The sequence below is a fragment of the Pleurodeles waltl genome, chromosome 12, assembly GCF_031143425.1.
Source record: "Pleurodeles waltl isolate 20211129_DDA chromosome 12, aPleWal1.hap1.20221129, whole genome shotgun sequence".
Classification (NCBI taxonomy): Eukaryota; Metazoa; Chordata; class Amphibia; order Caudata; family Salamandridae; genus Pleurodeles; species Pleurodeles waltl.
Window position 1 is genome coordinate 662,081,049 of NC_090451.1, and position 12,421 is coordinate 662,093,469.

General features: G+C 44.3%; 1 protein-coding gene across 1 annotated transcript in view; it reads left to right on the forward strand.

Annotated features, from left to right (window-relative positions):
- Window positions 1-12,421, forward strand: part of SLC50A1 (solute carrier family 50 member 1) — a 71,696-nt gene that overhangs the window by 38,294 nt on the left and 20,981 nt on the right. Inside the window, exons 4-5 of the mRNA XM_069218415.1 lie at window positions 1,431-1,592; window positions 3,667-3,786. Coding sequence (XP_069074516.1) covers window positions 1,431-1,592; window positions 3,667-3,786 — 282 coding nt within the window. The remainder of the gene's footprint in view (window positions 1-1,430; window positions 1,593-3,666; window positions 3,787-12,421) is intronic.

The window sequence follows — 12,421 nt, forward strand, 5'->3', positions numbered from 1 at the left end:
AAAAAAAAGATGGATTCAGCCCAGATCAGTGACAAGGGGTGAATGTTTGATTTGTCCATTATCTGTTCTCTTTACATTTGTCGCCCGAAGTGGGAAGGTATGCCCAGCCATGGAGGTAAGTGTTTTTGTTTTAATTTTTGTAATTTTAATTTAACTTTTATTTACACCCCCCCCCCATCCGCGCGTGTGCACCGCCCCTTCTTGTTGTCACAAGCTGCAACTGATTTTATCTCTCTCTTTCCTTCCCCCAATCTATAAGTCGGAGCCCATTACGACCATTAATACTAGCCGACCCTGGTCAGTAATCCATAGCAGCATGCCTGTACTCTATTGAAAGCACCAAGGAAGTACAGAACAGGAAATACAAACTGCCCTTTAATTCAGACAGGGCAGAGAGTATCCCCTTCCCAGAGCAATGCACATATCCTGCTAGTCGTATTGTAATCCACAGCAGAGATACCAACCATTGCACTTGAACCCCCAAGTCGTCAACGGTGTGGTGCACAAATGAACCCCCCTGTCCGCGAGGTTCAGGACCCCTGCACATAACTTTCAGAAAAACATGTAAATCACAGTTGAAATGAATGATTAGTAAGTTTAAAAAAAAAAAATTAAGCAATAGTTCACAACCTTTCTCAATGATACCGCCACACACATTTCAGCCTGAAAAATATTATGTTCTGAAAGATAACTCATAAATCCTTCTGAGTCATGCAGTGTTTTTATTTTGCTTTTGTATAACAGTGAGACTAGCCCAGCTCCAACCTTTTGATATGTGGTTGTTTTTGTATTTTTCTAGTGTACAATTGCTTTATGGATAGTTTTTGTTTTAAATATCCTATAAGGTCCCTTTAGCTTTAATAGGAGTTTCATACAAGGGGTTTTGGACCAAAACAAAAGCTTAATTGCTGACACAATATGACATTTGTGAACAAAAGAAACAAGAGAATGCCAGACAAAGAACCTTAGGGTTAAAAGGCTATTGCACCAATGGAAGAGGAAGCCACAAGCACGTTTTTGTGTTGGTCTGCAGCTTTTTGGAGTGTAATTGTTTTTTTCTGTTATCTTGTTGTTTTCCAGTGTGTTATGATTTTTTGTGCTATGCTGTGTTTTAGTATGTGATTGTATTTCTTCCGGTTTTTCCTAATGCTTTCTTGTGTGTGACTGTTTTTACATTATTTCTTCTTTCTGCTTTACTCTAATGTGGGATTATTTTCTGTTTTTTTCTGCATGTTTCTAGCGGGTTGAGGTCTGTTTTGTTATTTGAGTTGTAATGTGTGTTTGTTTGGCTTGCTGCTCTTTTTTTTTTGTAAATGAGGCTGCTTCTTTCGTTATTTCTGCAGCTATTTAGTGTATGATTGTCTACTTCGTGATTCTGCTGTTTCATAGTGTTTGATTACTTTGGTGTGTATTTTTCTGTTTTTTTCTAGTGCTCCATCCTGATGAAGTGTCTGGTTTCACTGGCGGTGCTTTTCCTGGGTTATTGTTATTTTTACATTCAGATCCCTGACGTGCCAACACGCTTGAGCCGGCTGGGGCTGTTCTTCAGCATCTTGACTATTGGCATGTACATGTCCCCACTCATAGACCTGGTAGGTCACGAATGATTGACAAGCAGAACTAATAACTCCCTTCTACTGCCATTGCATGCCTCATTACTTACAACTTGTGGTATGAACAACATAAACATCCAGCATTGTCTGAGGACATAGTTGAGTTAGAGCTGTTTCCACCTGTAAAGGCCAACCTGTAGGTGGTGGAATTTGAGAAACTGCCTCTTGTAGGAGATGCAGATTCATAGTTTTCAGTTACCATGCTTGGTACGACTTTGAGCCCTCTGCAGTGGTGGGTGACCTTCTGCACATTGTAAAGTAAGTTTTTCCAGTTAATCCTGCAGTAAGAGAAGTAACTTCTTTACCACCCGGGATAGTTGCGAGTAGGCCCTATGCGAGGACACCTGTATATTGCACACCCTACCCGCCTTCCCCTCAGGCGCGCTGCTAGTGTAGCCAGACCTTGACTACTGGTTCAGGGGTCAGATGGAAGCCCACTCAACCAGTGTCTCCACCTCTGTAGCAGAAGTCTTTGAAACAACAGAATGTTGTTGAAGGCGTGATGCTTCATCGTAAATCTAGCATTCAATGGGTGTCTGATTCAGAATGTGCTATTTTATGCAGAAGAGCACCCCACGCTCGTCCTTCTGCACCATTAACTAGGAGTTAAAAGGATTCAAGCACTTAATGCACAAGCGGTGGGTTCCTCATTCAGAGTTTGATTTTCCATCAGGCCAATTGGACAGTCATGGGCGGTGGGACAGGAGCAGAATTAAGTCATTGTCAAGCCATTCTTAGTCCATCTAGGTAACAAAGATACACACCTCTTAAGAAGGCGGAGTGGGTGAAAGTGTCTGTGCTTTTCAACTAAACATAATTTGAAAGTGATGTTTTTGAAGCACATCAAGAAACGTGATATTCAAAACAAACGTAAAACATAATGGGCTCTGCAGTTGATAGCTTTTCTGCTGCAAAATATGTCTGCTTCTTTTAGTGAAATCGTGCAGGGAGAGTGACTCTCCAAGATGTACAAGAGTGCCTGGGGTATGGGGGGAGATTTACAAACCTGGGTGCCCTGTCCCAGAGACAAAAACAAAGGACAGCATTAATTGACAAAGAGATGAAAAGCTAACACACAAACACAGAACTGATTTTACAGCCCAGCAACAAATTACAGATTGAAGCAAATTGGGTCAACATGGATGCCGACAGATACTATAATGCAAGGCGACTAAAAGTTAAAAAAATTCTGTGGGGAGGCACTCTCTTGTTGACAGATTGACTTCCATCACTCCTCTCGTCCAAGCAGGGCTCCTTCTGTAGCCATTGCAGACGTGCAATCTGAAGTTTGGAATACAGAAATAAATAATCTTCTCTTCTAATGGGCAGAGACAGCCACCGGACTATTTAATTTTTAGACCTTGCCAGGAAAATCATTCATTCCGAGGGTGGAAGTTCTCTAACACCAAACTTCGTCACCTAGGACCCCTCACACTACACAGGGTGGCCAAACTATTATACGGTTGGGGTTCCCACATACCTTCTGGTGGGTTTTATTATAGAGCTGACTGTCTCGCCTAACTTACTTTGCTGCAGCCAAAATCATAACTGCACCAAAAAAAAAATCCGACCCATACTAATTATTATAGATTAGAACCTCTCCTGGCTCAGTAGTGCTAACCGGAAGTACAACATCAGAAGTCCTGCTGTCTTTTTATGTTTCTAGTATTATTAAACACTTTCTGCATCACTTTAGTCTTGATATCTTGACAAGGGGATGTTCAGAGTATGCCCCGCCCTTACTAATCAAAAGACTGTTCCCCTATTCCCTGAACCAATCTTTCCTCTCCCCCTTCCAGCGCCTTGAAGTGGCCTCAACGCTGCATTAAACACTTTACAAGTGACAATTATAACAAACTAGGTCATCTGGTTCTAGCATTGGGATGATGTAAGTGTTCAGAAACACTGTCCGGTACTTCTTTTGAGATGATTATGATTTTCTGTGCTGGTGATAAGAGCTCCTAACTCGTACTATCGTAAAAGAAAGGTTTACCAAAAATGTTGTCTTTTTTCATCTCTGACTAATGCGTACATATTCTTGTATTCTGCACAGGCTAAAATCATCAAGACCAAGTCCACCAAGTGCCTGTCTTTTCCACTGACTGTAGCAACTTTCTTGACCTCAACCTCCTGGGTCCTGTACGGAATGCAGCTGAATGACCCCTACATCATGGTGAGCCTTTAATTTCCCCCACGTTTATGAATCCACAGATCTCTGCTCACCAAATGTCCAGGGGTGATGGAATCTTGTAACAGTTCTGACAGGAGTATGTGTGTTAAAGATACACACAGCTTAAAAGATCTGACCCTGCCAATGCTGCTAGGCTCTTTCAACTTTTTCATTAAATCACTGTATTTTTTCTACAACAGTGTCAGGTGAGAAACATGCACCAAGTGGGCCAAATTTTCTAAGTTTTCTTAAGAGTTACTTATTAGGATTACATCTCTGCTTGTGGGTTGTGGATAGGCTGCAATGACTTCCTACTGCTCAGCAACATATAGGCCACACCACTTTCCTAGGCCACACTCTCCAATTAAACCTTGTTTCCTTCCATAGATAGTGCTTCCTTCTCAGGTGACGCATTTCTCAGCCTTCCTAAACCATGTGTCCAACCTCATCAGAGACACATTTCACTGGACCATATTACTTCTCTTTGCCCGTAGATGGCACTTTTAAGCTAGGGCTGTACAGGTTATGTATGCCAAATTATCATTCAGTTCAATTCAGGGAGTTTTATATAGCGCATAGCTACCCAAACGCTTCCCAGCACTAGATGTCAACTCACTGTAAGAGCTAATATGAATAAAGCCAGGTTTTCAAGGCCTTGCGAAAGGGGAGCTCAGAGGGTACAAGGCGTAGCTCAAGAGGGAGAATGTTCCATAATTTAGGGGCTAAATAGACAAGCATTTTGAATGCAACGGGTCTCGTATTTGCTCGAGCTAGACCTATTAACGTTGTAAAGAAAAAGAATGCTGCGCGATCGTACTATGTAAAATGTAGCGCGATCACGCTGCATGGAAAATAAACAGATAAAGTAGTCCGGACACCATGCTGAAAACATCGAGCCGCGTATGTTTTTCGTAGTTTACCAGTGCTGTGTAGGTGGGATAAACACTGGAAAATGCATGATGTAAGCATGCTTTAACAAATGAAAACAAGCGGATTTTAAAAGGCAAGCCCACGAACCAATGTAAGTGACTGACGTGACATGGGCGTGGTTGGAAGCCCAAAGAGAGATTACAGCATGGGTCGGAGCACTTTGCGCTCACCTATAAAAAAAAAGAAGCCCCTCCCCCCCCCTCCCCACCGAGATCTTCGACATGTAGCAGGTGAGCAGTGGAGGATCTGAGAGGTCTTCCAGGAATGTAGGGAGCAGTCAGTGATCTTAACACAGTGGGGCCTCTATTCTGGCATGATTTATGCAAAACGCAGAGGGCCTTGAATTGAATACAGGAAGCCCAAGCCATTCTAACCCAATATTCATTATGTGTGCAGTACGACTTACCTAGAGCAGGTCCCATTCCATTCTGTTTGTATATTCGATGTGTCTTGCTGCCAAAGGTTATGATTTCCTGGCCATGCCCCCTCCTTACACCATACACCCTTCCTGTAGTTTGCATATGTTTGCATGTTAAGGTGAAATGTTGGGTATCAACTTTGAGAAAAGATTGACAAATTCATGATTTGTCCCTTGTCAAATTGTTCCTCAGTTGTGCTTCAAAAAGCTGAAGTTTTATAAAGCATTCAACATTCATTTCCCCCAAAATCATAACTTGGTTATCCAGTTGACTGATTGATTACCTCAAATTTGTTTTTTTGCAAACCCTTCATCATAAGCACATCATTTTAGAAGGCTAGTTGTTATATGGGAGCACATGTATGATATTTACAGAACAGAGTATTTCAGAAAGAATAGACAAGTCTTAGATGTTCTTGGTCAAGATGTCATAAGCGACGTTGCATGAAAACCAAGCATTTTGTGTTGATTGTTCTTTGTATATAGTTGTCCTACAAATGATTCAAGTACTACTGGTTTGCAAGGGCTCTTTCTCCGAAAGTTAAAGATTTTGAAACTATACTCAGCAACTATTAAGTCAGAGGTAGTTTAAAATGTGAACTTTAGTCCTCTGTTATGTATTCCAAAGGGCTCAGTGCCTAGGGCTTTGTTCCAAGTTAGATATTCAGGTTTGTCAAGAGGACAGAAAAGACGGATTTAATTAAGGTTCCCTTCACTGACCGTGGGTATTGGTTGAGCGTCTCTGCAAACTGAATGTAGCTTTATGCTAGACATCAGTTAGACAGGGAGAAAGTGATCAATCAGAAAAATAATCGCTCCACCACAGAGGCATATATGCCCAGATCTTTCGCGCTCCTACTAAAAAAGGCTATCATTTCATGCAAGCATAAAATAGAATTAAAAAGGACCATACCGTTTTGGGTATGCTTTTAATAGAATAATGCCAGGTGATTTGAAGCTGACCTTTCTATGTGCAACTCACCTGTTCCTTTCTGAAAGGCTGAAGAATTGGGTTCAAAAGACATGTTGGTTCTCCAGCACAATGATGGAGGTTATATAGACAGTAAAATTGTACTTATAATAGCAGTGGTTGGCGCAAAGCCACGCCCTCTAATGTCACTCTGTAAAAAGAAGACAGCAGGTCTGTAATAGTCTGTGGTTCCAAGCTGACGACTTTTCACATAAAGCACCCAGTTTGTTATCCATATGGATGGCGCATCAAACACACACACAAAAGAATTCAGTAACTCGTAAGTGAAGGATTGAGTAGCAGAGCAAAGATATTAAGAGAGCCTCCTACAAATGGGGTGCAGCACTTGTTTGTTTATTAATAGTTTTGTATTTAGTGAACACACCTAAAAGCTGAAAGAGGGTTTTACTTAGGGACAAGCTGCAGTTACCTATTATTACAAGGGAACACGTTTGCAATGATCAGAAATAAGAAAATTATTAATGAGGAGAAAAAGACGAGATGCATACAAATGCTACTAGTATATGCAGAGAGAGGACAACATTGCGGGTTAATATTTTAGAAGGTATTTTACACTGGAGTTCTGTACTTGATGAAGATGTTAGCTCTGTGGCTTACATTTCAGATAGTTTCTCTGATGACTCCACAGGAGGGAAGTGAGTTCTTGCATGGCAAGGAAGACTGTGCCAATGTGGACTTTTTATCGTTGTGCCTGTTGTTTTCCCCCTGGGTGGACTCGACAGGGTGTGAATCCATTGTAGGTGCGCCATTCTAGGATGATGTTCCACCGTTAGAGCAATAGACCGTACAAGACAGGGGGTGACTATGACTACATTCAATGTAGGAGGCAGCTTCGGACAAGTCTGCCCTTACTCAGGTTATCAAAAATAACTTTCTCTAGATTTGTGAAACCTTGATACGTTCTTGCCTCTTGTGAATTCAAAAGTAGAAACGTAAATGATTTGATTGCCTTTCGTTGTATTTATGCTGGACTTGTAGTTGTGTTACTCTAAGTATCTGATGTAGAAGGAACAAAGAATGTGTCCAATGTGACAGAATCCCTCTGCATAGGGAGCCAAAAATTGTAGGTCGCATGCAAAATAAAGCAGTAACTTAATCGCTTGTAGTGTTTCCCTTACATCATCTGTTTCTGCCACTCTTAGACATTTGTTCGTTGAGTTTGGTTATAAGGAGAAATAGAAGTGAAATGTGGCCCTTAAATCAATAGCGGTTCTTTTTCTGCTTGATAGGCCTTGAGTATCAGATGATGATATGAGCTTTCAGGTGGAACAGCTGCACTCAAAGCAGTGTTAAAGTTTGTCATTAGATGCGATATTATGCTACGATTAGGGAAAATTATTGATTTGTTCACATGCCTGAAATGCAGCTTACAGAAGAATGCCATGGCAATTGTATATTAATTTTGCTATCAGACATAGTTGGCAGGCTGAAGAATTGAAATGATTGCAGTTTTCAGAACCTTTTATTGTGCTATTGTTCAAAATCATTGCTGCGCAGCCCTATCAAAAGAACACACGATAAGATTTGAGCAGAGTGGAGGTCACAGGAACAATAACGGTTTTGGGCCTACGCGCCTGATTCTTTACCATATAGAGCAATTTTAGAAATCTCTCACGGTATTGGAAATGAAGTGGAGGTGAAATAAGAGTAGGGGGGTATCCAGTTTATTTGCAGGAGGAATGGTTCTGTGTCATATAATCAGGATATAGATCACACAGCAGTTCTAGATGGAACTCTATTTAAATACGCATGGGCATATTTATGAGAGGCTTGCGCCGCATTTGCATCTCTTTTACTGACGCAATGTCAGCACAGAACTTTAATCCATATCTATGAGGCCACACAAAGTTGGCCTCATAGATAAGGAGTAAGGCAAAGCAGCGCAATTCGCTCTGTTGCCTTACTCTGCATCAGGGAAGCGTTTCATGGGTTTTGGCGTGAGTGTTCCCAAGCAACACCCATGGATTTTGATGCATCCCCAGATTTTGAAGCGCTTGTAAACCTCGGGATACGCCAAAACTTTACGCCTCCCCAGGGAAGGCGCAACAAGGAGACATATCTTTACTGCTCCTCATTTGTAGGGTCAAGCCTGCTAGCGAATGCGTCTCACTTGAGGGACTCTGTTGTGTACAGTAAAGGGCTTGGAGCCCATCTGTTGCTTACTATTTGTTGGCTTGCTTGGCACTCTGCCTTATAGCCTTGTGATTCATCACTGCAGACCTGGCATCATTTCAGTTCCTCGCTGTGGAGCAGGGCTGAAACACTGATTGATTCAACTTAATCAGTGCCTGTCCGCTGCTTCCGGCATGATTGAGATACTATTTGGTTCTTATTAACTTCTAATGCCCTGCAAACAGAAGGCTTGTAAATGTCAAAAACTTACTCATCAGGACAAACAAAATTGCTAAGTTATTTTTTTTTAATAGATAACCTTCTTTTATTTTGCCAAGTTTTAGTTTTCTCACTACTCAAGGTTTCTTGTCTTTTTGCTCATGCACACTGTTCTGAAAAGATGACAAATATCTTGTACTAAATATTGCAAAGTGGCATTGTTTCTATATTATGTGTAATTTCTGAAATGATCCTTTAGTGCATAAGTCTGCAGTCCAACCCAAACCACCCCACCTCACCCCATACCAATCCACTGCACCCTAAATCAGTCCACTCCATTCTGCCCCAATCCAAACAATTAGCCCCACTCCAATCGACCTCACTCCAATCCAAAACAATATGCCCCTCTCTAATTCAAAACAATATGCTCCACTCCAACCTGCCCCCTCCAAATTAAAACAGTCAGCCCCACCCCAATCTGCCCTATCCAAAACAATTTGCTCCTCTCCAATCTGCTGCACTGCAATCCAGAACCGTCTGACCCTCTCCGATCTGCCCCCACTGCAAACCAGAACAATCTGCCCCACTCCAATTCAAAACAATACGCCCCACTCCAGTCCAAACCACCCCACTCCAGTCTGCCCCACTCCCAAACAATCTACTAAACCTCAATCCACAGCACCCCTCTCCAATCCAATTCACCCCACTACAGTCCACGTTGATACAATCTGCTCCACTCCGGTCTCCCACTCCAATCTGTCCCACTCCAAACGAAACACTCTGCCCCACTCTAGTCTGCCTTACTCCAACCCAAAACAATTTGTCAAACCCCAAACCATCGCACTTCAACCTGCCCCACTCCAATCCATTTCAATCTGCCCCACTGTAATCCAAAACAATCTGCCCCACTCCAATCCCAAGGTATTTGGCCTACTTCAATCCAATCCACCCCACCCCAATTCACCCCACTACAATCCCGTTCACCTGACACTAGTACACCCCATACCAATCCAATCCAGCCCAGTCCAATCTACCCCACTCCCATCAAGTACACCTCACCCCAACTCAAATCCAATCCACCCTACTCCAGTCTGATCTACCCCACTCCAATCCAACACAATCCAGTCCACCACAATTCAGCCCATCCACTCCAATCAAGTCCACTGCTACCCAGTTACCTCACTCCAATCCAATCTACTCACACCACCCCAATCAATCCCACTCTAATACGATCCACTTTAATCAACCCACCTCCAGTCCAATCCAACCCACTCCAAACCCTTTAATCAACCCCAACTAATCCAATCCACCCCACAATGCAATCCACCCGCTCTACTCAAATCCAATCTACCCCACTACCTCAGTCCACTCCACACTGTTCCACAACACTCCCCTGCCACTGAACTCTACTTCCCCAACTCTAATCCGACCTACCCCACTCTAATCCACTCCACTCATTCCAATCCACCACACTCAATCCACTCCACCCTAATCCATATCACTCAATCCAGTCCACCATACTCAATCCATCCCACTTCACTCCAGTCCACCCCACCTCAGTCCAATCCCTCAATCCAATCCACCCCACTCCAGTCCACTCCACTCCTATCCACCCCACTTCAATCCAATCCACCACACTGCAGTCCAATTCATCACGCTGCAGTCCAATCCACCCCTTCAGTCGACCCCACTCCACCCACTCTAAACCACCCCACTTTACTCCAATCCACCCCACTTTACTGCAGTCTAGTCTACCCAATCCTAGTTTTCCACCGCACTCCAATCGATCCTGCCTACCCAACTCAAATCTTCCACAATCCAATCCACCGCACTCCTATCCATTCCACCCCACTACATTCTATCCACCCACCTCACTTCAATCCACCCCACCTCAATGCTGTCCACCCCATTCCAATAAAACGCACCCCATTCCATTCCACTCCACTGCAATCTAATGCATCTCACTGCAGCCCACCACACCCCAATCTAATCCATCCCATTTCAATCCACCCAACCCAAATCTACCCCTTGCTACAATCCACCCCACTCCACTCCAATCCACCCCATCCCAGTTCAGTCCACCCACTCCAATCAGCCTAACCCAGTCCAATCCAATCCACCCACCCCACTCCAAACCATCCCATTCCAGTCCAATCCACCCCACTCCATTCCAGTGAAACTAGTCCACCCCATCCCCCTCCAGTCCATCCCACTCCAGTCTAATCTACCCCACCCCATGACTCCAATCCAACCCACACACCCCCATGACTCCAATCCAAACCACACACCCCAATCCAATCTAATCCATCCACTATAATCCACCGCAATCCAGTCCACCTCACCTCACCCCATTCCAATCCACCCCACTCTACACCGGTCCGATCCACCCCACTCTACACCGGTCCGATCCACCCCACTCTACTCCAATCCAGCCAACTACCTCAATCCCCGTCAACCCTATTCCACCCCACTCCACTCTACGACACTCTCTACTCCAACAAATCCACTCTGACACTCCACACCACTAATGTTTAACCAAGCTGGACAGCAGCACACTGGTGCACAACATGGCAAAACACATTACCAAAACCAGTAGCTCCTGTATAGGCAAGACCTATTGGGTTTGCCCATGCTTGTTTTTCTTTTTTTAAATAGTCAGATATTTAAAAGAGCAACCTTCTTACCATTGTGGCAAACTATATTGTCCTCATCGCTGGAGACCCCGATTGGGGAGACATCTGATCTAAGGCCCAAAAAGGGAAATGTATATTCGTTCTTCCAGTCACAGCCCATGGCATCAACGCATGAGGGGGGGGGTCTTCATAGATTCATCATAAACTTCCCTTTGTAACTTTCAAGCACCACTAGGCTGTCCACTGAGGTAGCCTCACTCCCATTCAATCCAACTACACCACCCCAATCTATCCCACTCAAGGTACGATCCACTTTAATCCACCCTACTCCAGTCCAATCCACCCCTCTCCAAACCTCTTAATCTACCCCATTCCAATCCAGTCCACAACACTCAATCCATTCCACATCGCACCAATCCACTGCACTCAATCCAATTCACCACATAGTCCAATCCACCACACAATCCAGTCCACCCCACCCTAATCCACTCCACCCTAATCCATCCCACTCCACCCTAATCCATCCCACTCGATCCAATCCATTCCTCTCCACCCCACCCCAATCTGATACACTCCAGTCCACCCCACCCCACCCCAATCCAGTTCACCCCATGCCACCACATTCCAGTCCACCCCAGTTCACTCTAATCCACCCCACCCCATTTCAATCCACTCTACCCCAATCCAATCTACCCCATCCCAGTTCAGTCCACTGCACTGTAATCCACCCTGCGCCAATCCACCCCACCCCTGTTCGGACCACCCCATTCCAGTCCATCCTTCCCACCTCAATCCCCCTCAATGCAATCCACCCCACTCCAATCCACCTCACTCCAGTTCACCCAAATCCAATTCACCCAGTCCATTCCAAAACACCCCACTCCAACACAATCCACCTCACACTACTGCATTCCAATCCACCACACCCCAATCCACCCCACCCCCTCCAATCCACCAACTCTATTCCGATCCACCCCATCCCTGTTCAATCCACCCCAAATACTCCCCACTCCAATCCACCCCACTCCATTCTACCCAATTCCAGTCCACCCCACTCCATTTCTGTGAATCAAATCTACCCCACTCCAATCTAATCCAATCCACCCCACCCCATCACTCCAATCCAATCCACCCCAATCTAATCCACCCCACTTGAATCCACTGCAATCCAATCCACCTCACCCCATTTTAATCCACACCACTCAATCCAATCCAACCCACTCCTGTCAATCCACGCCACTCTACCCCAGTCCAGTCCACCCCGCTCTACCCAATCCAATTCACCCCACTACCTCAATCCACTCCAGCCTATTCCAGCCCACTTCACTCTACAAC